Below are 14,378 nucleotides of genomic sequence, written 5' to 3'. Positions count from 1 at the left end.
CACTGCATACATTCAGGACATACATCTGTCATTCCATCCTGAATTAAAGTCACTTGTACATGTATTAGTCCTTTCAGCTGGCCCGCTGTTCTAATGTTGCTACTGAGCTCTGTGTATCTTCCAAGTTTTCAGCCCATAGTAGATGGTTAAGTTTCGATCATCAAAAATGGCTTAGATGACCTGTCTGAGCATCTCTGTGGACACAAAGGACCCAGAGGCATGAGAGGAGCATAAAGGAAAGACAACTGAGCATCTGGACCCCTGTTGGGCCCTCCTCAGTGCCCACAGCCCCCAGGGAGGCCCACTGGAATTGTGTTTTCCCTCTGTTTGGGGTTGTGCCTGTGTTTAGTCCCCAGAGGGCCTAGCATTATTTTCCTCAAGGTTTCAAGGGGGTTGAAGAGCGTTTCATATTTCTCTGTTTGGCAAATAGTCTGTCCCCTGCCTCCTCTTGCAGGAATCAGGAATCCCAGAAATTAAAGCTAGAGGGACTCAGGTTTCTTTCTGAGGAGGGGCTGTGCCAGCAGATGCCAGTTGAGCTGGGAAATCCAGTCAGGAGGTGTGGGGTGCAGGGCACCAGCCTCGGGTTTTCTCTGAGGGGGTGGAAGTGAAGGAAGGAATGGCCCTGGATAAAAAGCCTCAGGATTCAGAGGGCAGGCTGGGTTCCCTGCCCAGGGCAGACTCCTCTCTTTCCAAGCCAAGTCTGGCCAGCGGCAGCCATCCGCTCCCTCCTGTGGGCATATTTCCCCTTGGGTGGAAGGGAGAGAGTAGATGACAGAGCTTTCTGCTGGCGAGGGGGCAGGAGGAGCCAGTCCCAGCTGAGAGAGGTAGGCCGGGCCCAGATGCCAGCAGACGGGGAGCAGGAGTGGGTGGAGGCCTGGGAATGAGCTGGGCGCCGGAACAGAGGCTCGGAGATGGCAGGCGGGCGCTGTGTGAGGAGCAGAGCTGACACCTGAATCTCCGCTTCACCCCCTGGAGGATGCTTTAATGAGGCGCACAGCTGTAATCTCACAGAACGAGCATTAACAATGCTAATTACCTAAAGTTTAGCCTGAACATTCTCAACCCACCTGCCTTGGGAAGAGGCTGTTGTCCTGGCCCTGCTAAAGCACCGACAGGCTGAGGCTCATGACAGAGGAGGTGATAGCAGGCCCCACGGCAGGCCCAGGTTGGGGGTGGGGGCAGGAATGGGAAGGGAGGGTATAAGTGTGCAGGCTGCAGAGACACCCCCCACTTTCAAAAGAGGGGGAAGTGGAACATCCTGCTCATGCCACAGGTGTTCCTCTGCTCTGCTTAAGAGAAACCCAAGGGAGAAGCCCCGATGGAGGCCAGGCCCCTTTTGAGAAAGCTGGGCACAGGCCCTTGTCCATTTATACCTGGCAGAGAGTACTGGGCCCAGGATGGCCTCCCATCAGTACACTGCCTTCTGCAGCCTCAAGGGATACCCTTGTGTCCCTGCTACCAGGTATCCCAAAAGATGCTTTCAGATTGTTGTGGTTTTGGTATTTTTTAAGCAGTAGAACCTGCAATGTAGGAGACAATGGAATCAGAGATGTGCTGGGCAATGGGTCTTAGGCACCTTCTTTCCACCCCTGCCCACCCCACCCAGATCTCTGGGCATCCCCCAGGTCCTTTCCAGAAGTCTGGGCCCTGGAAAACCAGTGGTGTTACAGAATACCCCAGAGGGCCTCTGACTTAGATGAACTCCAAGGCTGCAGGACAGGATGGTGCTGGGGCACAGATCTGCCTGGCCGGGTGGGCTCTTACCCAAACCTGCCTGCATTAAGGGCAGGCTTTATAGAAACTGGAGACTGTCAAATCCACCCCAGTGGGGTAGCCCAAAATTTGGACCTTCTGGCTCCTCTCTAAGCATTCTTTCTGCTCCCCTAGAAGGGGAACCCACATTTTTCCTTAGACTCTCCCATTGGTCCCTTCTTAGCCCTCACCATTTATGCTTTTTCCTCTCCCTAAAGAAAGAACAAAGGAAATAGTTTCTGCTCTACGTTTGCCTGAACATAAACCTGGTCCCTCCAATTTTCCCCTCCTTCACTACCCCTGTGACTCCCAGGAACACCATCAGGTTCCCGTCTGTTTGAAAACTTCCCCAGGCCTGGCCCACCGTGTGCATCTATTGCCTCCTGCAAAGCCTTCTCTCTGCAACTGGTGGCGTGAGACTGGTCTACAAAGCTAGGTTCCCTGGAGTGAAGTGGAAGCATCACAGCCCTCCGTGCAGATGAAAGGCCTATTTGTGGGTATTTGTGCGATCTTCTGCCCGGACTTTGTCACAAGTCTAAGTCCCCCACTGCTGGAATGGGCAGTTCAAGGCAGCCAGTGGAGCCCCCACCAAGCCTACTCTGGGTGAAGGCCCTGCCTTCCTGCTCTGGCCCCCGGATGGGGCTATCACTCCCTCTTTAGAGACGGCTCAACAACCTGCCGGATGGCCCAGGTCTGCAGCAACAATCAGTGGTTTCTCTGCTAGAAATGCCCCCACATACTGTGCTTCAGAAAGGACAGGCTGAAGGCACACAGTGACTTACTGAAGAGTGCTGGAGCACTTACTCAGCAGAGGGACCCAAAGTGACCTAGTGTTTCCCCACCGCGCCACGTGCACCTACATCTTACCGAAAAGCACAAGTAGATTCCGGCTAAAGGCGCATCAATTGACGGAGACCAGAAGTTCCCGCTTGTGTTCTACCTCCCCAGATTTCCCCCTGGACACCATCCATATGTTGTGTTATTACCTGTCTGGTTTGTAAGCCCTCAAGGGGTGGGGCCTGTTCTTCTCTGCTGTTTCTCCAGTGCCTAATGCATAGAAGAGGCTTCACTTACTTATCTCATATTTGTTCTGGGAAGACGGACTCCTGGCTTGCAGCCCCAGGAAACCACTCCCTGCGTGTTCTGGGAGCCCTTCTGCTCCTTTAAGGTAGTTGCTAAGCAGGCTGGGACTCTCAGGGCAGCTGTGTCTCCTGTGAAGCCTCCTGCCCCTTGCCCAGAGCAGCCATCTCTCTGCCTTTTATGGAAGGCGGTTTCTGACCCTAGAGGGAAGGAGCAGTGACTCAGCGGGCTTCTAGATGGCTCTGAGCCTGAGGTGTCTCTTTCCCCAACCTCAGCTGTGAGTCATCTCTGAATTATCAACCTCCCTCCCCCAGAAGTTCCAGGGGGCTCTCTTCAGAATGGCATCCTCTCAGAGGGGTCTTCTCAGATGAAGCTCTTGGTGGCGCTGCCTGCTGTCCCCATGCAAGCTGCTGGGACCGAGGCTTCCCCAGAGCTGGTGTATGATAGGGTCAGAATTATGTCACCAGGAGCCACTGAGACCTGGAATGTGTTGCCCCTGGAGTCTCCTTGCAAACATGTGAGCCCTGGAGTTTCTCTGGAGCCCGACACACACGCATGTGTGTACACACACACACTCACACACCTGTGCTCCCACACATGTCCTACCACTGCACACCCCGGTGTGGAAGTGCTCTGCTCCCACAGGATCCATACATTTGCAACTCATTTTCTAAAGATTGGTGGGGGGAGGGCCGGAATAACCAAAAACTCCCAAGAGTTTTAAAACCTTTTATTTGTTTACACATTCTTTAAACTGCAGACAAAAAGGATTTGCTACACAGGTTATCAACACTGCTAACCAACCACAGAACAAGATACTAACCACAGCAAAGAGGGGACAGGGCCTGCCACTCAGTCTTTGTGAATGTGCAAGGGGGCTGGGATGTCCAGGGGCCCCCAAGATGGAGGCAGCTTTATGCCCAGAGGGCACTGGCTCCAGGTCCTGACCTCTCCATGGCCCCCCTCCCAGAACCTGGTCAGGACAAGAGCAGGAAATGGGAGGAGGCCTGGTGCCCTGGGCGGTCCTTCCAGCCAGCCCTCTAATGCAGCGGTTACCTCTGCCTCCAGGCAAGTCCTGGCCAGTGAGTCCAAATCAGGATATGGGCTCTTTCAATTCTGGAGATCCTCCTGGAGATGGTCACATTACGCCAGCTCCCTAGGAAGTCACAGAACCTGCTGTCCCCTTAGAATGGTGGGAGATGTGGTATGGCCTCACCTCCAATACTGAAACACGAGAGATTGGGATACAGCCCTTAGGGCAGAAAGAGCACAGCACTTTTCACAGAGCCACAGAAGAGTGGGAACTTGACACACAGGAGATAGAAGCATCCCCAGAAGACAGCAGGGTGGCACGCACACACCTGCAGACAGACTGCAATCACATCACACACCTGAAGGGTGGGGCGGGGGCTGGGGGCTTTTGTTGTCCGCTGCTGTGGTTGCTTCTAGATGAGCCAATGGCAATCTCTTCTTCAGACCATGACACGAAACTTTCTAAGTCTGTAGACTTTCTCTCTAACCTCATGAAAGCGGTATCACTCTCAGTCCTGTACACTGTCCAAAGTACCCAAGCAGCTCCAGGCCAAGACTCTAAGTTGTCCAGTCAGTGGGCAGCAATGTGGTATTGAAACCCAAGGGCCGATGGGGAGAGAGTCCAAGGAAGCGTGAACGAAAGACCCTCCCTAGCAGGCATTTCTACACTGAAAGTCAACTCTCATGGCCATTCGTTTATGACTAAGAGTTTCATAAAATATTGGGGTTAGGAGAGTAAAAGAGACAGGAAAGCATTTTGTAACAATAGGGATATGCTATTGAAATGGCTTTCCTCTCATGTGCCCACACCTGGCAGAAAGTAACCCCAGGTTTGCATCCTCTCTGCAGGTCTGGAGATAATAAATGGAGACACAGCAATAGGAGATCATTTCTAGGGTCCCTATTTCAACTGCAACCCAAAGCAATCTGGGGACAGTGAATTCCTGAAGCTGTGAGGCATGAAGGTCTATCTATCCGTCAGCTGGAACAGGACAGTGAAGCCTAAACTAACCCCTTCCCAGACCCCTTGCACTCTGACTGAACCAAAGGACTTCCATGCCCTTCAAAGAATCTTCACAGGCATGAGCTTCCTCATGCAGCACTGGGATAGGCATCTCCTTCTAGGGGACCTCTTCATCCTTTCCACCCCAAGGGCCAGAGCCCACCCCAAGGAACCCTCACCAAAGCCACCAGAACCAGCCTTCACCTGAGAAGCACAGTGGGCTTTGGGCAACTAGGTAAGAAAACCAATTTCTTTTGCCTTTCTGGTGGAGAAATTCTGTTTCTTGGATTGCAGAAGAGAATGTTCTCAAAACTGGAGTTTAAAATTGCCTTCAGCCTGAACATGTTTGGAAATTGGGGAGCAGACCTAGTTGAGGACTGGCTGTGTGCTGACCCTCTGTGTGATGTGGCCCGACGAGGCTCTCCTCTAGGTCTCCACTTCCTGATTGGTGCAGCAGGTCAGCACCAGGCTGGGAAGGAAGCTGAGCAGGCTGTTCTCAACCGAGGACATAGTCGAGTTGGGGTAGGAGGGGGGGCCCTCAGAGCTCAGCCCACTGCAGAGCCCTTTGGCCTTGAGTCCATCCCTCACGGAGACTGGGGGGCCTGTGAGCTCAGGGTCCAAGGCTGCCAGTCTGGCCTGGATGGGATCCAAGTCAGATGGCCTCTTCCCTCTCCCCTCCACCAGCACAGGAGACCAGTAACAATAGGGATATGCTATTGAAATGGCTTTCCTCTCATGTGCCCACACCTGGCAGAAAGTAACCCCAGGTTTGCATCCTCTCTGCAGGTCTGGAAATAGGTCACTCAAAGGAGGCTGGGTTCAAAAGGACCTCACCCACAGGCTTTCAAATGGATGGTGGATCAAACCCCAGAATGCATTTCGGGTTCTCAAGCACTTTAAAACCAGACTCACAAGCAAGCGTCATAAAAGCTTGTGTCCCTGAATCTCTCCAGAGGTCACCCAAATTCTGCTGTCCTGTGCTGTCCAGGGACCTTCAGAGCCTTCCCTGGGGCTTCCCCTACAGAAAAGGCAAGGGCTGCTTTAGGCAGCCCTGAGCCGACACCCACCCATGGGTAGACACATGACTTTCCCCAAGCCCAGGCATTTAGCTTGAAAGCAAACTTGGTGAGGTTTCTTCAGGGAGTAACTCAAAGCTGAAATCTGGCTGCGACAAGTGCAGAGAAAAAAGGGGATGGAACAAATGCTGTCAACACAGACAACAGGGAGACGACAAAGCGTGAAGCCAGAATCTGACAAGCACAGGGCAGAGGGTGGGCACAAGAGGCTTCCTGGTGTATTGACATTGGGCTTCTGGCCACACAACCCCGTGCCAGAAACACACACGAGGCCGAGTCAGGCTGGCTGGAGTCTCTGTGGTAGTCCACCCAGTCTGAGCATGAGGCCCCCATCCAACCATGCCCATTTTTCTAGTGGGGACTGAACAAGACCATTGTGTGGGTCACTTTCCACCTCTGATCAGGCCCTGCCAATTGCACCTCCCTGCTCACTACCCTGGAGTCCACAAGCAGCTTTTGGGGACAGCCTCAGTTCCCTTTGGCTGCTTGACCCGTTACAACCCAGGTGCCTTCATTGTCTCACTGACGTTCATGTTAAGGATGGTCAGCTTCCAAGGGCAGCCAGTACCTGCAAAAATGGATAAAACCAAGTAGGCTGAGGTCCACTGTGTTCTTCCCTCCAACTTCAGAGGGTGGAAATAACTGGATGATTTAGCTTGGTCATCTTCTGTCAGTGAAAATACATGACCATAAATAGACCTAAATACACATACACTTTCCTGATGGCATGCTACCTGATGTATGATCAAAATGTCTTGGGAGAGTGTAATTATAGGGCTGAATAGCAGCTTGAAGTCCGGGTCAGGATACGGTTTATTTTTTCAACTCCTACAGGACCTAGTGCATCGCCCTTCTGGTCAGTGCCCTGCCACATGTTTCAGCCAGCCTGCCCAGCAATCCTCTGTGGCTGGCAAGAAATGTGTTCATGTTCCTTCAGAGGAAAATTGCCCAGAGTGGGCAAACAGCACAGATGAGTGGGGGACAACTAGGATGGATCCTCTTCCCGGCCAGAGGCACAAAGACTGCCTAAGCATCTGACCATTTACTGCCACAGCGTGACTTCTCTGCTTTTCTCAATGCCATGTGGACCAAATGCATGGGTAAGCCAGGGCTACGCTATCTCCAGCCGCATGCTTCCCACCCACTCTGCTCTGAGATAACCGTTCCCTATTTTCATGCTCTCCCTTACATATTATCTAGCAGTGTTTCTTACCTTTTTATCTAGTGCCTAATTTAGGCCTCTTCAACTACATGTTGCAAATGTGCAGGGGGTATATTTTATTTTTCTTTTGGGCCACTGCTTCTACCCACCACCATGCCACCCTTCAGCATCCCGCATGGCAGGAGGGAGGCGAGGGGAAGGTGCGGGACAGAGCAGGCAGGCTAAGCAAGAGAACCATGGTCTCAGGTGGGGAATAAACAGGTGAGAGCAAAGTCAGTAAAAACCACAGCCCCGATTCTAGCTATAAAATCTTTGCATCCATTTGACAGAAAGCAGAGTCAAGACTTTCTTTTTTCCAGATCTCCAACTAGTGCCAAAAGTCTTTCCCAGAGAAACAGAAGTGAGTGAGGGGGAGAGAGGAAAGGGTCCTTCCAGCCAACGGTCCTCCAAGCACAAGGCTCCCTCCACAACTTGCTGTGGCTGGACAGGGCTGGAGGCTGGGGAATGGGCCTGGAGGACCTCAGGGAAAGGCCCCCTGGTGATGGGCAAGTTCTCCCTCCCGTCCTGGAGCAAAACATAAGGTTCACTTTAAGCAAGCGGTGTGTGTGTGTCCCTGTTTTCATCATTAATTTTAATAACAATGATAGAAATAATAGGGCTGCAGAGACACAAGCAAAGGGATGCAGTGAGTGAAAACAGAACCCAGAGAGGCTGCTGAGGGAAAGTACAGGTCCAGGATTCACGGGCCTCCCGCGTTCCTACAGGGACTGCTTACTCACCTTCCCTTCCCACCACAGTAGTATTATTCATTTGCCTGACTGGGTTAGTGCCACCCTGAATGGCCACTTTGCTCACTGCCTGGGCTAGAGGTCATTATTAGTATTTATACCTCTGTTCCAGAGGGTTCTGGCTGCCCGCCAGTCCTGGTTCCTGCCTTCCTCTGGCCTGCCTGGGAAATGTCACCATCAGCACAAATACTTTCTTCTCTTGGGGCCAAAGAGGGGAAACCCTGGAATGGCCCTCTTTCAAGGCACTGGAGCAAAGAGAGGGAGCTGAAAACAAAGGAACGGTGACCAAGGGGCATTGCTGTGCCCTCTGACCTATTTCACCTGCTCCCAGTGCCCCACAGCCCCATGGGGCCTGGGAGAGTGACCTCAGGTCTCAGCTGTCTGCAGGGACACAGCCAGGGCCCACGCAGACCCAGAGAGCCTTTCCTGGGAACCCGCCCACTTCCAGCCTTTCCCCCCACACCTGTTCCTTCTGGAAAACCGACTGGACAGGGAGGGGCCGAGGTCCGGACCCCTCTCCTCACAGGTTACTTGAGGTGCTTCCTCTGGGCCTCTCCCCGCAGCAGCTCATGCTGGAGGCACGGAGAGGGGGCTGTGCAGCCAAGCCTCCCTGGAAGCAGCTGCCGAGGTGCTCAAAAGCAGCGCCCACTCCCCTCTGGGGGCTCTGTTCAACCTCCCACACGCACCCAACAGCTGGCACTGACATCTTCCACTCCGCGCCCCCCCCACCACCGCCCCCTTGTCTCCCTCTCGGAACAATGACCTCACCTGTCCCCTCACACAGGGTCTCCAGCCTTCTTAGGAAGGGATCCGGCTTCCCAGAGTCAAAGACCTTCCTCTAGTCACCGCAAAGGCCAAACCAATCCCCCTTCTGATGCTTCTACACCCAGGATTGCTGGCCCCCCCAGAGAACCACACAGACCTCCAAGCCCTGGGGCTGTTCGGCCAGGAGCAGGGAACTCCAATCACAGACCACCGCAGGGCCCACCTCCAGCCGCCCATAAGTCAGAAACCAGTAGGGCCGGGGGCTTCGAGGGGGAGACTGGCAGGCCTGAGGCAAATTAAAGCATCTGTTGCTTCCTACCATCTTCCCCAACCCTCACCTGGAATCCAGGTGAACTTGGATGATCTAGGAACCAAAACCTATGCAGGTGGGAATAAGACTTCAAAAAGTGGAACACGCCAAGAGAGGAAGAGGAACCCCATCCACTTGCTGGGTGGTGGGGAGACAGGACCAGCCAGGGTCCCCCTTTCTTGACCCCCTCAGCAACTGACATCCTGAGCTTATGAAAGGGGAGGCCTCCTGATCTGTCCCCTAGGTAGCAGGGCCCAGAAACTATCCCCTCCTCAAGGCTGCAGGCCATGATCTAGCCCATCCTCTGCTGCCATCTCCCTCCCCGCCAACCTCTCCCACCCCGTCCAGGCCAGGAGGGACCTCAACATCCCTCTCGGTAAGTTAGGACCCTTCTCTCATGGGAGTAGGAAATCCACTGGGATCCAGCCTCACAGCTCCAGCTGGGTGAGGGACCCCTCGACCAACAGGGAGCTGGAGGCCAGCGGGCCTGGCTTGGTGTCCAGAACCGGGTAAAGGTTTGGCCTTCTTTTTTTTTTTTTTCAGGATCACAGGCCTGAGAAAATATGTGTTACAATAACTCTTCCTTTCCACCCCACGCTCCCTGGTATTTAGCTTCAGGACTTCTTCCCAAGTGAAAATCAGGGTCATGGCCCCCTCCTCAAGGACCTCCCCCCTCCTCTCTCTGACCCTCCCCACCCCTTTCTCCAAGCCTGCACCTCTCCAGCTGTGCCCTGCTCCCAAAAGGAGCCAGGTGCGGCATGTCTGGGCATCTTCCCTGGGAGGTGAGCATGGTTCTGGCCTGGGCAGCCACCATTTCCCTTGGGTTGTGGCACAGCCACGCCCTGAGGAAGGGCCTGTGCTGGCAGCCCAGGAGGGCCTGGGTGACAGGGATGCATGAAGGAGTGGGCTGCTGTCCCTGCTCTTGCAAAAACCCACTGAGAACCTGCTTAGGGGCAGGGAAGGGCACCCTCAGGGCTCCCCACCCCTGACACAGGATTCAAGGAGGAAACTAGGGGCCCCTTTTCTTTAAGTCCCAAAGCCTGAGGTTTCCAGTGATCTTTCTTCAAGAGCATAGGTCTGTCCCCTCAGCTTGCCCCAACAGGAAAAGTAGTAATAATCATCTCATTTTTTCCTCCTTAAAATATCTGAACTTTTTAAGGGTTGGGCCAAAAGGAATCTTGCAGTGTTCAAAGCACAGAGACGAAAATGCACCGTGTCACTCTTCAGGGTATCATGAAACCATCACTGTGAAACCCAAACCCTCTGCCTCTCTTAAAACCTGTTACCCCCCAGAAGGAATCTGGCCTCCCTCCCTCTCACCCACAGCTCTTCCAGCTACTCAGACATCTGAGCTGAGCCTGGGGCAGCAGCTGCCCTCTGGCCTGCCTCTGCTCCTCCCTGGCCTCGGGGGGCATGAACAGGAGCAGCGGCCCCTGGCTCCTGCCTTAGGGGCTATGAGTCAATGGAGGGTTGAGAAGGAAAGCCAGAATGTAAATCTAGTGGGGTCCTTGTTTCTATTTCCTCACAAGGTTGCCTGCACTGGATTTGCCGCAGGCTCAAAAAGCAGTGTTTCAAAAATAACTACAGGAAACAGAGGGTTTCAGCTTCCGGCTTGGATCCTGCTGCCTCACCTCCTCTCTGGTTGGCTGGAGCCACGACATCAACACAGGGTGGAGCTGCTAAAGGCACCCTGGCTGTCCAGGGATTTGCGCTGGGAGACAATAGCATCATCATTCCCTCAACTTGGTGGCCTCTGTACACAATGACATGATGTGGGAGCCTTCATCATGCTAGACCCTATGCCAGAATCTTCATCAGCATTACCCGCAATCCCTGAAACAGTCCTGCTGGATGAGCCCACCTGATACATGTGAAAAATGAGGCTCAGAGAGGTTAAATCATTTGTCTAAGATCAACCAGCTAGCCAGGAGTAGAGCTGGGCTTTAAACCAAAGCATTTAAGTGACTATTACACTGAACTGAATTGTAACTCTCTCCAGAAGGTAGCTCCTCATCCTAGGCTGCATTCATCTTGCAGAAGGGAGTATCTTTAGTATCTTTATTCGGAAGTTCCACAGCCCCAGATAAATCCCTCACCTCCCACCAATGGAGACCTATGCACAGTAATGGTTTCCTTGTCTCCTCTTTGGCCTGGAGGCCCTGACCACAGGCAGCCCGGCCCTTAAAACATAAACTCCCTTTGGCCAAAACAGAGGTTCTAAGAAGGTGTCTAACCAGCTAACTCACAAAAAAGGAGTCACAGAAATCACTCGGGTCCCTCCCTGACAAGCCCTGCTCTTCAGTAGTTATTTACGCAACATTTCACATCTTAGGACTACCAATGTCACTGTGGGACAGACAGGGCAAGTATTATTACTTCCATTTCACCAGTGGGCAAACTGAGGTTCAGAGATGGTAAAAGACTTGCCCAAGGTCACACAGCTACTCAATGGCAGAGGCAAAACTAAAACCCTGATCAACCATGTGTACTATGGTTTTAGCTCATTCTCTGGGGCTCCAATTTGAAGTTTGCCATCACCTTCCTTTCTCAATACAGAAGGCAATCAAATGGAGGCCTTTGCTTGCAGTACCCTGACCGTGCCAGCCCACAAGCCACCTTTGCTGTCCCTACTTTCTAGATGGGGAACACTGGGATCTCCAGAGAGGAAGGAGTTGGGCCTATCCTGTTGGGAATGAACTGGGAAGGGAACTCTGGGCCTTCCTACAATTCCTTCTAGTGCCCTGAGCACCCCACCAGGCAGCAGCTCACAGCACCCTTCTTGGTCTGCGACCCTCAATCCCTTCCTCACAGCTTCTGGGGGCAGCAGGCATGGCTGGAGATGGAACAGGGCCACCCCAACACCTATGTTGAGGTGGGCAACAGACTTGCACACCCTCTAAAGAGTGTGTCAAGTATAAGGGCCACAGGTTTTGGTTTCAGATTTGCTTTTATAACTTTTAAGCCACTGTGGCACTTGGGAACATATTGGTAACATTCTTTCTAAAATTAAGTCAAAATGATTTGCAAAACCAATAATTGGCCTTTGGAGACACCCCACTTGGGGTTTTGTGGGAGGAGAGAGAGTCAAAGCAATCGGGAGAGGAAACAGCCCCTCTGATGTGACCCTGCCAGGTAAACAGATAACGTTCTAACAAAGCAGCTTCCCAAACCTTCCCTGGACTCCAGAATTCAGAACAGGCTCACGAATCAGCAAAGGGAAGGAAATATCTTACAAGGAAGATGAAAATCCCATCTGGACAGGACCCTTTAAATGAGATCATCATGTATGCATGTAACTCATTTCAAGGCCACAGGCCCCTGCAGGAGAATGACCCCCATCTCCTGCCACGGGTCACCCTGCAAAGGACGCGGGAAGACCAGCACCGCTTGGCCCCACGCCAGGCTGCCCGGGGTCCACTGGCCAAGTGCAATTAGCTGGGGAGGAGGGCTCTTGCCAAGCCTTGGAGCGAACACAGCAGATGGGCAGTAGTGGCCCAACTAGCCCGAGTCTCTGTGTCTCCAGAGGCTTCTTCAGGAGCTGAAGGGCTAAAAATAACCTCAGCCTTTGTTGTAAGCAGCCGGACCACAGAGATGGAGCTGATTTCAGGGAAGCCGAGCATGCGCGAGGGTCCCACTCGCCGAGACCTGCCCTTTGGGCAAATGATTTTTCCAGAAGTGTCAGTTATTGTGCTGCTGTTAAACACTGCTGCTGAGATTCAAAGGTGCCCATCCACTCCAGCCCGCGGGGCTGACTTCCAACCCAGACTTCTCAGAATCTGAGCCTCCTTTTTCTTCTTCTCAAGACATTTTCTTTTTTGAAAATAAGAGTCCAGCACATACTGGGTTGCTTAGGAGACAAGAGCAGCCCTCCAGCCGAGGGCTCTGCGTTCTTGCCACCTTGATCATAAATAATCACATCACCCCAATTATATGTTCTGGGAACAATCATCTCTCCCCCATCCTAAAATTTCCAGAGTTGGGTCTCAGTAGACAATGGCAAATGTAGACTGTGCGGAAGGAAGACATCACATGGGAAAGGGAGTTCATTGTGCCTCACCAATACTGAAAAGGTTCTCAACTACAGTCCTTTGCACCAGCATTCGGATTCTTGACCAGGCAGCCTTCACTCCCCTTCCTGGCTATACAGTCCCACCAGGGAGAGCTCCAGACCTGAGCTGGTTGGGAGACGGTCTCAGCCTCTTCTGCCACCATAGGCTGTGGCTTGTCTCACCACAAGGAGGCCCGTCTGTAAGGTCAAGGAACCTCACCGCCTGCTCCCTTGTAAAGTCACTCCAAATGGATAGCAAATACTGACTGGCCACGGCAGGGCCTTAGAATTATCCTCACAATGTTCTTCCCACCCCTCAGTGCCTCTGCTTCCCTCCCTGGCCCCATCAAGAGACTACCCTGGCTGTGGATATCCCTGGGGCCACCTGCTGGGGGCCCAGAAAGCAGCTCTTCCTCTTCACAGAAACCAAAAAACAGGAAGGATTTTCATCATCAAGATGGTCTGCAGGCTCTGAGTCTAGAAGTTTCCAGAGAGGCTTGTGATAAATAACAACTTCTCCACAGCCCTGTTCCTCTGCTGAGTTCAGGATAAAGAGCCTAAGCTGGAGGCAGGAGGCTGTGTGAAGGTTTCTTAGAACACAATAGATAGAAAACACCAAGCTACACATAAATGATTCACAAGTGGTCACAAAATGGCTCCCCTTAAAATGGGAGTCGCTGAGGGGGCTGCAGGGAAAGGGTAAATATAAGAGGGGTGCCACAGGGCCAGGCCTGGGGTTGTTCTTCAAAAGTGCAAGATCCTCTGGTAGAGACAAGGAGGGTCTGGCTAAAGAACCGAGACCTGTGTGGAGGAGGCAGACACCTTGCCTTCTTTATTCCTCATGTCCCCACCCTCTGTGACCACCGGTTTTCCTTACAGTTGGTCTGTCGGATATGTGGGAGTGGGGGCTCAATCTGGTTTGAAGTGGGCTCTGCTTCAGCCTCTTCAGCAGCAAGTCACATTCTGTGACCTGAGCCCTTAGGCTTGGCAGCCAAAGGCTGAGGCTTTTTCTTTGAGTAGTTCCCAGCATAAATGGCAGCTCCAGCTTCCTGTAAGGAACAAGATGGTTTACTAGCAGGCCCCTCTCACCCCTCAAGCCCCACCCCTTGGCCCTAACTTCTTGGAAGCCCTATTTTCTTTTGACTTTCACAGTTCAGAGACACATCTCAGTCCTGAAAACGTGCTGCAGTCTCTGGCTCAGCAGAGAGTAAGTGCTGCTCAGAAAACACTACGTGCACAGAGCTGATCAGCTGAACTGCTATAAAGACCCTGACTCCTTGACTGCGCCTCTTAACCAGCACCACCAGGCCCAGGCCAGTCCTCCTGGAAGCTTACACCTCCCCACCAGCTCAGCCGTATGTC

At 52.8% G+C, this 14,378-nt stretch overlaps 1 protein-coding gene and 1 long non-coding RNA gene across 6 annotated transcripts in view; both read right to left on the bottom strand.

The window, feature by feature from the left end:
* Nucleotides 1-3,006, bottom strand: part of LOC118972157 (uncharacterized) — a 29,540-nt gene extending 26,534 nt beyond the window's left edge. The window contains exon 1 of one of the 2 annotated variants that reach the window (XR_005061020.2): nt 2,739-3,006. This is a non-coding gene — a long non-coding RNA (uncharacterized lncRNA). The remainder of the gene's footprint in view (nt 1-2,738) is intronic. The other variant, XR_005061006.2, reaches the window with a different exon arrangement.
* Nucleotides 3,007-3,553: 547 nt separating this feature from the next.
* The window catches only part of DPF3 (double PHD fingers 3), a 251,902-nt gene continuing 241,077 nt past the window's right edge, over nt 3,554-14,378 (bottom strand). For all 4 annotated transcript variants that reach the window (XM_036997693.2, XM_036997581.2, XM_036997628.2 and 1 more), the window contains exon 11: nt 3,554-14,065. In XM_036997693.2, coding sequence (XP_036853588.1) covers nt 13,995-14,065 — 71 coding nt within the window. In that variant the 3' untranslated portion in view covers nt 3,554-13,994. The remainder of the gene's footprint in view (nt 14,066-14,378) is intronic.

This window comes from Manis javanica, chromosome 8 (genome assembly GCF_040802235.1).
Source record: "Manis javanica isolate MJ-LG chromosome 8, MJ_LKY, whole genome shotgun sequence".
NCBI classification, from domain to species: Eukaryota; Metazoa; Chordata; class Mammalia; order Pholidota; family Manidae; genus Manis; species Manis javanica.
This window is presented reverse-complemented; position numbering and strand designations above follow the sequence as displayed.